At 41.2% G+C, this 14,524-nt stretch overlaps 2 protein-coding genes across 2 annotated transcripts in view; one reads left to right on the top strand and one right to left on the bottom strand.

Moving 5' to 3' along the window:
• The window catches only part of Nup88 (nucleoporin 88), a 34,405-nt gene extending 28,683 nt beyond the window's left edge, over positions 1–5,722 (bottom strand). The window contains exons 1-3 of the mRNA XM_023723415.1: positions 5,405–5,722; positions 1,965–2,134; positions 483–608 (exon numbers count right to left, since the gene is read on the bottom strand). Of these exons, the coding sequence (XP_023579183.1) occupies positions 483–608; positions 1,965–2,134; positions 5,405–5,707 (599 nt within the window). The 5' untranslated portion in view covers positions 5,708–5,722. The remainder of the gene's footprint in view (positions 1–482; positions 609–1,964; positions 2,135–5,404) is intronic.
• A 155-nt stretch (positions 5,723–5,877) lies between these two features.
• Rpain (RPA interacting protein) lies at positions 5,878–14,509 on the top strand. Its single transcript, XM_023723227.1, has 7 exons — positions 5,878–6,329; positions 7,882–8,052; positions 9,248–9,308; positions 10,131–10,242; positions 10,686–10,749; positions 11,899–12,039; positions 14,273–14,509. The coding sequence occupies exons 1-7, from the start codon at positions 6,249–6,251 to the stop codon at positions 14,300–14,302; spliced, it is 660 nt and encodes a 219-aa protein (XP_023578995.1). The 5' UTR covers positions 5,878–6,248; the 3' UTR covers positions 14,303–14,509.
• Positions 14,510–14,524: the final 15 nt, after the last annotated feature.

Genomic DNA, 14,524 nt, shown 5'->3' with positions numbered 1-14,524 from the left:
AAAACAAATCTTGAAAGGGAATTTAGAAATAATTAATTTAAACAGGAACTTTTTACAGACTGGAAACTGAACCCATCTATTCACCAAAGGAAGTTAAAAATCTCAAAGATAATAAAACTGGTTTCTAAGTAAGAATTCAAATCTTTCAATTTTCAATTATATTCTCATCCCTCTACGCTACATTATCACCCAAGGGTGACATGATGAAGAGCTGGGAGAAGATCATTCTAACATTATTTACAGGTCAGACTAGGAAAGGAGAGGGTAGAGGCAGACAACTAGTTGAAAAGGAAGATCAATAATTACTGGATGTGGGTTAGGGCACTCAGGCACTTCTTATGATTGAGAATGGTTTATAACAGCCATTACATGAAAATATTCCGACATGCAAGGACTCATTTGGTACTAACTCGAGCTACTAATCAGCCAACACAAACAGCTTTCCTACTCACAAACATGTGAGAAGTAAAAGTAATATTTACCTTATTACATTGTCTGATGTTAACAGCACTATGTGAGGATCTAGCATTTCACTTGGATACCATGCAGCATGCTTTAGAGTCAGAGACGTAGAACTCGTGAAAAATCTCTCAGCAATTGGAGTGGTGCTAAAATAAAGATAACAATTTTCCAAAACATTATGTAGAACTTAAATAAGAAAAATAAAGGAAAACCTATTTTAATATTCAGTGTTTTTCTTTCCTTCAAATTTCTCTCAATCTTGCTAAAAGAGCATTCAAAACACCTATTTAATTAATATCAGAATCAACATGAAAATACTGTCTAAATTGTAACATTTTGTAGTGCTTAGTGTTTTAAAAATCTTTTTTTTTTATCCTTTCATTAAAGCTAAACCGGCAAGAAAACTGTAAGAAAAGATACTATTACTGTTACTTTGAAAAGTAAGGGAGGCTGATGGTGCATGCCTGTAATCCCAGCACGTGGGAAGCTGAGACAGGAGGACGCCATGAGTTTGAGGCCAGCCTGAACTACACTGTCTCTAAAAATAAAAGAAAATAAACAAGAACATAAGAAACAGATCTACAAAATATTAAACAGTTCAAGTGGGCTCTCCTTATATGTTGTAGAACTAAATGTATGTTTTCTTCTTTCGTTTCTTTTCTTTTGCAGAACCAGGGATTGAACTGAGGCCCTTGTACTTGCCAGGCAAGCACTTATTCTACTGAGCTATCTCCCCAGCCCCTAAATGTATGTTTTCATTTTATATTCTTTTATGAACTTTTCAGATCCTCACTTTTCTGGATTTGTTAAAAAAGAAAATACATAAAAACAAAACCTCTAGATACACACGTATATTATTAGTACTCGGAAGAAAACAGTAGGAGGACTGATGTGAGTTCAAGACCAGTTGGGCTACAAAGTGAGTTCAAGGCCAGCCTGAACTGTATAGTGAAACTTTGCCTGAGAAAAACAAAAACAAAAACAAACCTCAACCAAACAACAGACTCAATAAACTTTTAAACAAATATCTGGCTCTTAAACGATAATTATTATTTTTTTAATAACTGCTTTCAAAAACATGTTATTTCTACCAGATTGAATGAAAAGCTTAACTTCCAATGAGACAACAATATAATAATTCAGGAATGATAAATATAATCATAAAAGCTGGGCATGGTGTCACACGTGTGTAATCCCTGCACTCGGGAGGCTGAGGCAAGAGGACCGTTGCAAGTTTGAGACCAGCCTGGGGTACAAAGTGAGATCAAGGCCAGCCTGAGCTGTACAGTGAGACCCTGTCTCAAAAAAAATCAAAAATAAATAATATATACACACACACATTTTTTCACACATACACTATAAGCATTAATACTGTAAGAGACTAGCCTGCACAAGGAAGGCTGTAGTGTTTCAATAGTACATTTTAAGTAACCCTGGTCTTGAAAAAGTTTTGTATATATTGCAAATTATACAGATATACATGAAATGGAAGTACAACTTACCTACAATTCACTGTTACTTTTCCACCTTCAAATTCAGAATTCTTCCCCCACCTTTTGGGTAATTCTAATACCATAAGTCCTTTAGTTCCTATAAGTGCTACATGATGTTGTGTCGGACTTAACAAAACTTGATAAATTTCAAACAGAGGTGGGTTTATGCAAAGCAATCTCTAAAAATAAAAGCAAATTGGTCACAATAATTAATTATAAATACATGTGGCAGTTACTTGAAACCACAGTAATGCTGTGGCTTTCTCTAATTACAGAATAACAAAGCATATGGATAAGTATCGACACTTGGATCATCAACTGGTGATATATTTTTAGCCATTTTAGATTGAAGTGTTATGTAAAACCCATCAAATTTTCCTACTTTAAAGATTACTATATCTAATTTCATTTCCTGTCTATCACTCCAGTCTACTATGCTCCACTCATATTTTACACTTATTAGATTAAGTTGTATTTTTTGAAAATTATGATTGTTTTTCCATGCCTCTATGTCCTTGCAAAACTTCCTCTTCCTGAGGTGCTCTCACTTTTTTTTCTTTTTCTTTCTACTTTGTCTAACCAGCTAAACATTCTTGGGAGACAGTCAACATGAACTTCCCCTCCCTAAATATCCCCCACCTGTGGCCAGGGATAAATGTGTCTTCTTGGAGTTCTGCAGCACATTCTGGATAATTCCATCATAGTTGTTACACTGCATTTTGTCATTTTACTTGTCCACCTCACAGAACTCACGATCTAAAACTTGATAGTACCTGACATATTACTGACTCCCAACAGATGCTTAGTGAACAGAGAAGTGAACTCAAAATATTAGTAAATGGTAAGTTTTATAAACACAGAAATGGCTTGGGAGCTGGGGAGATGGCTCAGTAGAATAAGCACTTCCCTGGCAAGCGCAAGGGTCTGAGTTCAATCTCTGGTTCTGCCAAAAAAAAAAAAAGGAAAGAAAAAAAAAATGGCTTTAAGAGCTTTCACTGGGGCTGGAGAGATGGCTCAGTGGTCTAAAGCACCTACTTGGAACAAGCTTGACAAAGCAAAGCACAGGGACTGCAGTTCAATCCCCCAGCACCACATGCCAGCCAGCCCCAGCCGCCTGGTGGGCTCAGCTGGCTACACACACACACACACACACACACACACACAAAATAAATGTTAAAAATAAATAAATAAATAAATAAATAATAAAAAAAAAGAGCTTTCACTGCAAGCAGAATGCTGCTTTATCTATGCAGACAATATAAGCTGTATGTGTCGGCATTATATCCTCAAAAAAACTTTCTCTATTCAAACTTCCTATTTCTTTGCCTACGACCATCTCAGATCCTTTTCTACTTCCAATAATGTACTGCTTATCTAACATATTGATTATCCTGAGCCAAAATCCTTTTATGTCAGTGTCTTGAATATGAGTTTTCTAACTGCTACTGATGTCTTCTACCCTGTGTGTCTTTTAGTTCCCTTTGCTGATTCTAATCAAACTTTTTTCTCTTGTGATTCTTTCCTTCTATTTCCTATACTCAATTTCCCACCTTCTTTCTACTTGATTTTGAAGGCCTAACTTAAACTAGAGGATTCTTCTGAAACCTCGCTCCCCTTACATATACAATAAAACTAGTTCATTTTTAATAATCACAGTATTAAGACTTTTGTTGTTAAAGTCACTATCATAAGGGCCAGCGAGATAGCTCAGCGGACTAAGCATGTGCTTAGGCAAGGGGCCGGGGTTCAATCTCTGGCATCACATGCTGAGCACTAAGCCAGTGACTGAATCCAGGCATGGTGATGCATGCCTATAATTCCAGCGCTGGGAAGGCTGAAAACAGGAGGATCATTACAAGCTGGAGCTGCATAGTGAGACCCTGGCCAAAAACAAAAACAAAAAACTAAACTAAAAAAAAAAGTCACTATCATTCTTTTTAGCATTCAGGATTACAATCCATGATAGTGGTTTCTTTCCAATCTCCAAACTTCTGAGATTCTGGATGATTAAAAGTTAAGATGGAGGGGCTGGGGAGATGGCTCAGTAGAATAAGCACTTCCCTGGCAAGGGCAAAGTCCTGAGTTCAATCTCTGGTTCCACAAAAAAAAAAAAAAAAAAAAAAAAAAAGTTAAGATGGTAACTAATATTTACTGAGAGTGTGAATATTCCAGGCCGGCTGTCAAGTGCTAAACATACAAAAACGGATAAGATCCTCAATTTATGACTGATGGTCTAACTGGGAATATAGCTCAGAAGGACACCTAAGGTTGTGAGTTTGATTCCTAAAAAAAAAAGAAAGAAAAAAAAGAAAAAAGAAAAGACTTAGTCTAGCTAAAAAAGTTAGACAATAAATAAATAAATAATTTAAAATTACTAAATTCTTACTGCCAAATGCTGCACAGCAACGTAGAATGCTGTTACAATACTGTATGTTAGGACTAGGCATGCCAAGGAACACTTGTAGTGGATTTTTTTTGGATCAAACTCTGGAGCTTGTGCATGCCAGGCAGGCATTCATGCCACTGTGCTGTATCCCCAGCTCAGCACACTTGTAGTGGAATACTAAGGAGGCTGAAGGATTGCTTGAGTCTTTGAGGCTACCTTTGGAACACAGCTTCAAAAAACAGAAAAGAAAGGAATACTGTCAGCTGAACAACCGATGAGTATTCTTAGCTAAAAATTTTCAATAAGTAGATTGTATATTCTTCTAGTACATTAGCATTTTGTTACAATCAAATCACTTTTCTATAAGAACTGGTCTGTGGTACACAACAAACAAATGTCATACATTCAAATGATTACCACGTTTTTTTTAAACTTCAAAAAATAATTTACTACAGATAAATACTTCCATAAGGCAATGTTCATTTTAGTGAGTCTATAATACTTTCTAATCACACACTGGCTTATAAAAAACAACTTTGGGGATGGCTAAACTTTCTAAAAGGGGAAGAAGTCAACCAAAGCTTCCTCCTTTCTGTCAGGCACGTAACTTGGTGCTTTCAAATCTGCCTCTTGACTTAATGCTAACAACCCAAGAGAAAGTTATGCTTATATTGTTACATCAAAAAATAGGTTTCTCTTGACAACTCGCCACAAATTGCAACTGCACCAAGTTCTCTGTTCTTTTTACCCTACTGCTTTCTTCAGAGCACTTAAACACTAGTATTCTACTGGGTATCCATGGTCCTCCCGTTCCTCCCAGACCCTAGGAACACAAACAGCTCAACAGCACGAGCTCCTTTCTATTAAGTAGCAGTGTCAGGAATATGAGGAAAGGCGGATTTTCTTCTTCGTAATTGACGTCTCCGAAAGGACGTCTACTTGCGACTGCCTAGCGAATCCACCAGAAAGTGAAAAATAGCCGGCGGGTGGGCCGGGGGGCGGGGGGGCCGGGGACGAGTTCGGATCCCAGCTGCGGGTCACTTTCGAGATGCCCTGGCGGTACCTGGTACTGGGAGAGGGAGGACTCCTCGCCGCCACTGCTGAGGCCCCGAAGGCGAACCACTAAAAAGCAGCTGCTTTCTCCATCCCACAGGAAGAGCTCTCCGCCGAGGCCGAAAACCAGGTTTCTCGTAAGCAGCTGCGGCGGCAAAGGAGGCGACGAGGACAACGACGAGGAAGCCGGTTTCTCAATTTCTGCAGGGCGCTGGTGTTTTAGCCCCTCCCGGAGCCGAGAAAATACGACATGGTTAGGAAGCCAGGTCTGCCAAAGATCACCATCACTTAAGGAACCCTCTGCAGCCGCCATCTTGGCCCAACCGCACTCCTCATTCCAATTGCTCAGCCCGCCGCTGAACGTAGCCAATCCACGGCCAGCCGCCTACTGCGTCGGCCAATCATCGAGTAGGCATCCCGGAAGCACGAGGCTAGCAGTGAAGGCGGGGCGAAAGGAAATCAGCCCATCGGGTAAGGGCATTGCCACAGGAAAGCCAATCAATAGCCCAGTATAGGCCATGTGGGGCGGGACCAAGTGGTTACTAGACCAAGGCACGTTCAAAGATATCGTTGCTGCGAGAAGTCTAGTACTGCACCAGGGCGGAGAGACTGAGACCTGCGTATCTATTAGCCTATTGGACACTTTCCGCTGGATAAAAACTATCGTCCAGGACATTCCATCAAGACTTACCTCACTCTACCCAATTTCAGTTAACTTCACAAATGTCACTACTTCAGTCACTCATCCTTGATTTCCCTCGCAATCGGAGATCCGCGCCAAAAACTACAACTCCCAGGGTTCTGTGCGTGCTCCGAGGTTGGGATGGGGCTTTGAGGTCGATTTCAGAGAAGAGATGGCCGAGTCGGCTAGGTCTCCCCGACGGTCACTGTACAAACAGATGGGCTCCCCACCCTGGAAAGAAGCCTTCCGGCAGGTGAGTGTGAGGTTTGGAACACTGACCACTACCCTAATTCGTCTTGAGGACTATTGTCCTCTAAGCCTTCGCCTCCGCCCAGCGCTGTGTAGCAGGTGCAGGAAGAGCCTGGCCACAGGAGGGGAATCTGAACTTCTTGGTCACTGCATGTGGGTTACCTTGGGTGGGTGCAGTCCCGAGTGGCTTGTTTTTTTGGCAGCGAGTTTGTTTCAAATTTGAAGTGTGATGGTGACCGTACCCTCTGCACTTTATAAAAACATCTCCGACTGCTGTTGGACATGGAAGAGAGATTTTATGTCTTACCTCACTCTACCTAGTTTCAATATAAATGACATGTGAGATAAAAATTATTCATATTACACACCTATAATATTCCATAACGGAACTTAGAACAAATGGGGTATACCGATGAATGTCCATTTTGTATCTGTGTATTCAGAGTGGTTGGGATAGAAATATAGTTGCATTCTCTTAATGAATAGAATGATTTGTTCTAATGGTGTTTGTAAATAGGATCTCAAGTCCGCATCTTGTACAGCAATTAACCACTAAGAAGAATATATGCAGTGTATTATTTGTTGAAACTGTACTTCTGATTTGATTTGAAACTGTCTCATTGCTATCTGTTTATCAATAAAATTTTGAAAAAAAAATTATTCATATATCTGGAGAGGAATCAGAATGGCCTCCGTGACTAAATGTTGGCAGAATTGTACCTACCCTCAGTCCTGGTCTCTTCTGAACTCCGTGTAATTTCTAGTAATACTGCCTGTCTCCCCAGGAATCGCTAAAGTGGTGGACACATCCTAGGAAAATAATCTGCAGCTATACTGAGTACAACAAAGTTTCTAAACCTTGAATATTGATATACATTTATTTATTTATTTGAGAGAGGGTCTTAGTATATAGTTCATGCAGGTGTTGAATTTACTATGAATTTAACTAACTGTTAACTGAGGCAGGTCTGGAACTCATGGCACTCCTGCCTCAGCTTCCTATGTGCTGGATTATAGGGATGTGACACACATGCGGCTTGATCTTGACATTTAGAAAGTGAGGACTCTTTGTTGTGGAGGGTTGTTCTGTACACTGTAAGATATTTAGATGCACCATTACTGGCCTTTACCCACGAGATGCTGCACCCATACAACTAGAGTTGTGACAACAAAAAAATGGCTTCAAACATTGCTGGATGCCCACTGGTGGACAAAATCACCAGGAGGTAAGGAGCAGTGTTGTACAGGAAGGCCATTACAACAGCCATATGTAGAATAGCAAAAGTTTGGAAACAATATAAATGGCTTCTAATGGGCAGTGGATGCTAAGATAGAATGCACCTAACTATTGAGGAAGCCAGCATAGAAAATAGAAATAAATGAACAAAGCATTGTGATTTTAGCTGTGTACCATATGTGTGGATAAGCTCTTGTGAGGAATATGGAAAAATAACAGTAGTTAAGGTCATATTTGAAATTTTATGCCTTAAGTTGCCTTTAATGTGTATCAGCTATTTTTTTTTTTTAATGGGCCCTTCCTGCTTTTTTTCCCTAAGAGATGTCTGGCAAGAATGAGAAGCAGCCGGGACAGGATCCTGAACAAGTACCGCCAGGCAGGAGGCAATATGCCAGAGAGACCTCTGAACAACCTTCTAGTGCAAGAGGTGATGGAGGAAGAGTGGAATTCTTTTCAGGCATCGCAGAACTGTCCAGAGGACTTGGCTCAGGTCAGGCTGAGATAGGTGTTTTCAGAGTGTATGTGTGAGGGAGGAGTACACCATGAAGAACTAGAGTTCTCTTTGTACCTGTTTCCCCATGTCTCTAAACTCGCCTACCTGCCAGCTCCGAGGCAGAAAGAAATCTAACAGCCTTTGACTCAGGCTCTTCTGTCATTAACATTACACACTTTATATTGATGGTTCTTCAATACTAGACCTGTTGCATTCTTGTAGCAAATCAGATATGAAATTTTTTTTTATGAAATTTTTTTAAAAGGAAATTTCATTCTTTACTGTTAAGAAATTGTGATTCAATAAGCATGGGCTAGGAATTTTTCTTTTAAAAGAAGTCTTCAGGAACATTTTGATTCTAGTTTCAAACAGATTTTGTAGGATGGGTGTCGATCAAGAACCATTTATGGCGTGTCAGAAAGAAAACTAGATTGGAGGTCAGGAGTTCCAGAATTGTAATTCTGGTTTTGTTTTTGACTTCTTCACTGCCTCAGAACTTTAACTTTCATGTTTATAAAATGGGGGCTTGTGGGTTAGCTTAGTTGTTTACAGTGCCTGCCTCCTTTAGCAAACTCAGTCAGGTGCAGGGGACCGTGGTTTGATCCCCAGCTCCACATGCCGCTTCAGACCCACCTTTAAGGCAGCCTGAACCAGCAAAAAACCCCCAAACTTTCTGATATTTATAAAATGGAGAAGATAATGCCAGCATTTTGAAGACTAACAAAAGCTGGGTATGTGCTTTGAAATCATCAAGGCGCTGTGTAAGAAAGGTGCGTTATTTAGTGGCATCTACATGTCCTATAGTATAATAAATGTTTACCTTATTTCAATCACAATTACTACTCATGATGTCCTTCTTAGGTAAGTTTCATTCCCACTGTGCAGAGGCCAAAACAGGTTTACAAAGACTAGGAACTTTTCTGTGGTCATATAGCCTTGGAAGAGCATATAGCTAACTGCTGTCTTCCACTGGTCTCTCCCAAATTTGGTAGTATTTTGTCACTGGGTGGTTTGATCTTTTGTTGTTGACTTCTCCACATAACCACGTCACCTCATCATCAGCATATTTTTCAAGATTGGAACAGTTTTATCAGATTGGTGTGGACTCCTCATGCCACCATCCAAGTCTGAATCATAGGGCTTGGTGGCAGATTAATACCTAAAACTGCAGATGACTCTTCTTCTCTTGCAGTTGAGGCTGTCAATTGACTTGGCTGTGCTAGAGGAAATCCAACAGGAGCTGATTGATGAAGGTAATCCTAGGGAGTAGTTCTTTCCATCTGTATTTAACTACTCTAGTGCTGAGCTTTCTTTGAATCAGGTTTAGATCTAAATTCCCATTCTGCTTCCATTTTCAGGTATGTTTCCAAAAGCCTGATTTTTACTCTTGAGTTTTTGGCTGTCTTACCAAAGATAAGAGTCTCAAAGGTGCTAGACTGTGCTAAAAATGTATTTCATAATTCTGTTTTCTCTTTGTGACTAGCCTACAAGCTAGTACTAGACACACAACAGAAAGTGACATTCTCACACAGATCACACAGCTAGTAAGTGGTGGATGTAGGGAGCAAAACTGATTTTGTGATTCCAGTTCCCATGATTATTCTACCTTGCATCTGTATTAATAGGTGAAGCCAGGCACAAGGTTTGTGTCTGTAGTCCCAGCTAGTCAGGAGGCAAAAGTGAGAGGATTGCATGATCCAGGAGTTGGAGGAATATAGCAAGACCTGTGTCTTAAAAAATATAGTAATAGCAATAGAAGTAAATCCTCTGTTAAGTGTCAGCTTTCTTCAGTGCCTTTGACGTTTCTACATTTCTGTTGCTATAGCCTCCAAAAGATGCGTAAAGATTATTTTCTTGCCCCTTAACCTACTTCACCACTTTTGCTTATAAGGGAGCAAGAGGATATGAAGGGATCTAACACGATGAAGCTAGCCTGAGAAAGCAGTAAATATCAGTGATGGGCAGTGTTTTTACCCAAATCTTTCCTTTGTGCCTATGAATGGGAGGTGTGGCATTAAGTACAGGGCAACTCTGGGGAAGCTGGTAAGGAACTACCACTGCTTTTTCCCTTGCAGAACAGTCCATTATTAGCGAGTATGAGAGGAGAGTGCAGTTTGATGAACAGTGTCTGAACATCATGCTAGCTGAGTGGGAAGCCAACTCCCTCATCTGTCCTGTGTGTACAAAGTAAGAGTTTTCAACACTTTCCCAGCATAATCGGTTCCCATCCCCCACTCCAAGGTGGGTGGACCATGCCCCACCAATTTATTGCCTGGAAAGGTTTGAGCTGGGGGCCGGGGAGATGGCTCAGTAGAATAACTGCTTGCCTGGCAAGTGCAAGGGCCTGAGTTCAATCCCCAGTTCTACAAAAAAAGAAAAAAGAGGGGCTGGAGAGATGGCTCAGTGGTCTAAAGCACCTACTTGAAACAAGCTTGGCAAAGCACAGGGACCGCGGTTCGATCCCCAGCACCACATGCCAACCAGACCCGCCCCCTGGTGGGCTGAGCTGGCCACACACACACACAATAAATAAATAAATGTAATAAATAAAAATAAATATTAAAAAAAAAAAAAAGAAAAGAAAAGGTTTGGGGAGCCGTGATGATATAGGGTCCTAATTCTGCTTCTAGGTACAACTTGAGAATAATAGGACATGTGGTGGTATGTCAGTGTGGCCTACACATCCCATCTCATGTAAGTTCCACACAGATTTTGTGCTAATGTTCCCACATGTGCTTATCTGAAGAACTTCAGTGGTGGGCTGGAGCCAGTTGTGTGCCTCCTTTTTTTCCAGTGTTGTGTTCAATGATGTTATTTATGTTGATAGCTTCCCATCAACTATGGTGAGAATAATTTCACCATGGAAGTTGGCAAACACAGATCAGGGCTTTCCCCCATTTGAGAGCCCCCATTGCTTTGGCTCTGAATTCAGAGATCCCAGCTTAGGTTTAGAAGCACTTGTATCCAGTCTCCCATAAAACATGTATTTATAAAGACAAACCAGTATTAAGAATGTAGGAGGGCTGGGGAGATGGCTCAGAATAAGCGCTTCCCTGGCAAGCACAAGGGTCTGGGTTCAATCCCTGGTTCCGGAAAAAAAAAAAAAAAAAAGGGATGTAGGCATCAGAGACCTTGAAAGTACAAGTCATCTTTTCTGACATGAGGACTGCAGGTTTACCAGTTCACTCAACAGGAGGTTGAAGTGGCAAATAAAAGGTCCTATAATGCATAGTTGAATTATGGGTAGATGAATCGTGATATTAGATGTCTGTATGAAGTGGATCAACAAGCTGAATGTACCTTAGAATTTTCCTCTCCATCTTTTATCTAATTCTATAGATTTTTTTTTTAAACCAACTCATGTTCTTGAATATTTCCTAAATTTTCAGCCTAACAGAAAAATGAAACTTTAATTCCCCTGTACTATAGCTGTGTTTTACATAAGGTGTGATTAAATCATAGAATTATAGTCATAAATCCAATTAGTATGGAGAGATCTGGGAGCAGACACTATTGGTTCTTGGTAAAGGCTGCAGGCTGGTTCAGGCAGAAGCTGAGGGAGGTTAAAAGGAAGCCTGTTGCCTCTGAACGTCCTGCCTGCTGTGAGCAGCAGCAATGTTGTGTAACAGGAAAGGGAAGCACTGATTAATCTGGAGGTGTGGTTAAATGGAGACTAACTAAGAGATCTCAGTAGTCGTGGGCCTGAGTGTTTTTCAAGCTCCACGGCATCAAGCCATCACAGTGAGCCAGCTGTATTGGTTGATCTACAAAGAATCAGCATTTTCAGCCTGTTGATTCTCAAGTTAACTAAGATTAGTTTGTGGTTGAATTTTTTATTTTCAGTCTCCAGAGTTTACAGAACAGAAGCTCCGTGCCTGTTTAGAGACCAGTTTAAATGATCACGGTGCACACTGTCCCCATACTCCTGAGTTTTCAGTCACTGATGGAACAGGAGAAAAGCCCAGTCTTCTCATGACCTGTCGGGTAAGCTTCTTTGTCAAGGTGAAGGAGTAGGTTGAGTGGTTGATTTTATGGCCACCATGTTGGAAATGATGACTTAGAAACAAGTAAATGTTTAATGCAGTATATATTCTGAGGAATTTATTAAAAAGTAAAGGCCGTAAATTACTTCAACTAGAAGACAGTCATTCCTGGAAAGAGAAATGGATGAGGCAGCCTAGGGTCAGGGTTACACTCTTGTCCTTAGTTGACAATTAAGGTGTGACAGGACCACCCACGTGTATATGGGAGCCATCTATCTTAGGAGCCTTAAGCTTGCTATAGGAACCATTATCTTATTAGTAATCAATATATTATAATCAGTATGAAATGTTATAGCTTCCTAATCTTGGGTGAGGGGAACTTTGGTATTACTGAATGCTATAGCATGCCAGGTATCAGTAAATTTGACTTCTGACATAGAATTGGCCAGTTTTTCATGGGTAACGTGACACAGTAGGGCTGGTAAGATAGCTCAACAGACTAAGCACCTGCTTAGGCAAGTGCAGGGACCTGGGTTTGATCCCTAACACTGTAGGCTGTGCCAGCCCTACCCCCAGGTGCACTCAGCCGGCCACTGAGACTGGGTGGTCGTGTACACCTATAATTCCAGTGCTGGGGAGAATGAAAACAAGAGGATCACTAGGAGTGGGAGCAGCATAGTGAGACCCTGTACCAAATACATGGAAGTGACACAACTAATGTGAGGAGAAAAATAACAGTGTTATTTAGTAGCCTGTGAGCTCAACATTTGAAAAGTAGATAGCTGTAATATTCTAGAATCCCAGTGTGTCACTAGGCCTTTTTCACCTGAGGAGATTAAGAACTTGTGGGATAAGATTCAGTTAAGTCATAGAACACTTTATCACAGATGTGGAGGATGGGATAAAAGGTAGATGTGGTTATACAAGGTGGTATGAAATGAGAGCTAGGAATGCCTGGAGATTTTTGACAGTGGTCTGAAATCACCAGGGTGAAATGTACTAAGCTACCTATGTGTAGGGTCTGGTGTCCTCCAAAGAAAGCCAGATAGACAGTCAAGGTTAGGACCGAGATTTCTAAGCACAGGGGGAGCTGAGCAAGGAGGCAGGTGCCAGTTTATGTGCAGATGCTATTTTTATTATTAATTTGATACAGGGTCTCACTACACAGCAACTCGCAGTGAGCCTGTCTCAGCCTCCCCAGCACTGGGATTATAGGCATGTGCCACTCAGGGGACAGCATGGCACACATGGGGTTCTGGAGCCAGCACAGCATGTGGTACTAGGAAAAAAAATCCCCCCCCCCTCCAGAACTGGGGACTGAACTCAAGCCCTTGCACTTGCCAGAGAAGCGCTTATTCCACTGAGCCATCTCCCCAGCACCAGTGTGTGGTACTAGGGATTGAACCTGGGTCCTTGTACTTGTCAGGCAGGTGTTTTTTTTTTTGACAGAACTGAGGATTGAACTCGAGCCCCTCTGCTTGCCAGATAAGTGCTTATTCTTCTACTATTCTTGGGGCCCTCTCCCTGGCCCCAAGGCAGGCGCTTTGACCATTGAGCTATCTCCCCAGCCCTGTGTAGATGCTATTAATCATGATAGATCAATAAAGGTCTGCTCAGCAGCATAAGCTCCTGCCTGGCAAGTGTGAGGTCCAGAGTTTTGAGCCTCAGTACTGGAAAAAGAAAGGTCTTGTGGAATTAATGGACCTTCAGGTTTTGCCTGTAGTGTTTTACCTCTCCACCACCTGTTCTGGGGCTATAAAAGCAGTCATGTTTTCATTCTTCTGGTCACTGGTTCCCACGGCTGAGGCTACCTGCTAGTTCACCTTAGGACCTGATCTTAACTTAAAGTCTACATTGCTATTGATGGAATTACCACAAAGGCAGGTCTTCTCTCTCTGAGCTCCCCTAGCCCTTTTGAGACAAGGTCTCACTAAACTGCCCACGCTGGGTTGAACTTGCAGTGCTTTTGCCTCAGCAGCCCAGAGTGCTAGGATTCCAGGTGTGCACCACCTGCCACCCACAGGCAGCTGTGTGAAGGTGCAGGACAGCAGACGGCAAGGTCAAGAGTGGCGCTTTTCAGTGGCTTCTCTGACAAAACAGTTCTGAGTCCCTAATGGTAACTGAACTTGGGTGGCATCATGCAATGTTTAGGAATTCTCATTGTATTATAAATGTCATTATTGAGAATAATCTTTGGAAATCATGACTACCATTTGCTTACTGTTTCAATATAGGTTTGTGACGCCTGGGCTGTGATTCTGTAGCCTGAACTCATCATTCTGCTGGGTTGAAAACAACTTGTCCCCTCTGAGAAGAGGGTGTGTACTTACAGACCTTTATTTGTAACTTATTTTGTATTAAAACTTTTCCAACACCTCTACTCTTGGTGTTTTGATGCAGACTGAAGAAATAGAAAAGCCAAACTACTTTGGAGGACATAAAGCAATTATAATGTCCATTATTACGTTATATAAAAAAAAAAAAAA

This window comes from Octodon degus, unplaced genomic scaffold, assembly GCF_000260255.1.
Source record: "Octodon degus isolate 3935 unplaced genomic scaffold, OctDeg1.0 scaffold00098, whole genome shotgun sequence".
Taxonomy (NCBI): domain Eukaryota; kingdom Metazoa; phylum Chordata; class Mammalia; order Rodentia; family Octodontidae; genus Octodon; species Octodon degus.
Note: the sequence above shows the minus strand (reverse complement) of the source record. Positions and strands in the feature narration are given on the sequence as shown.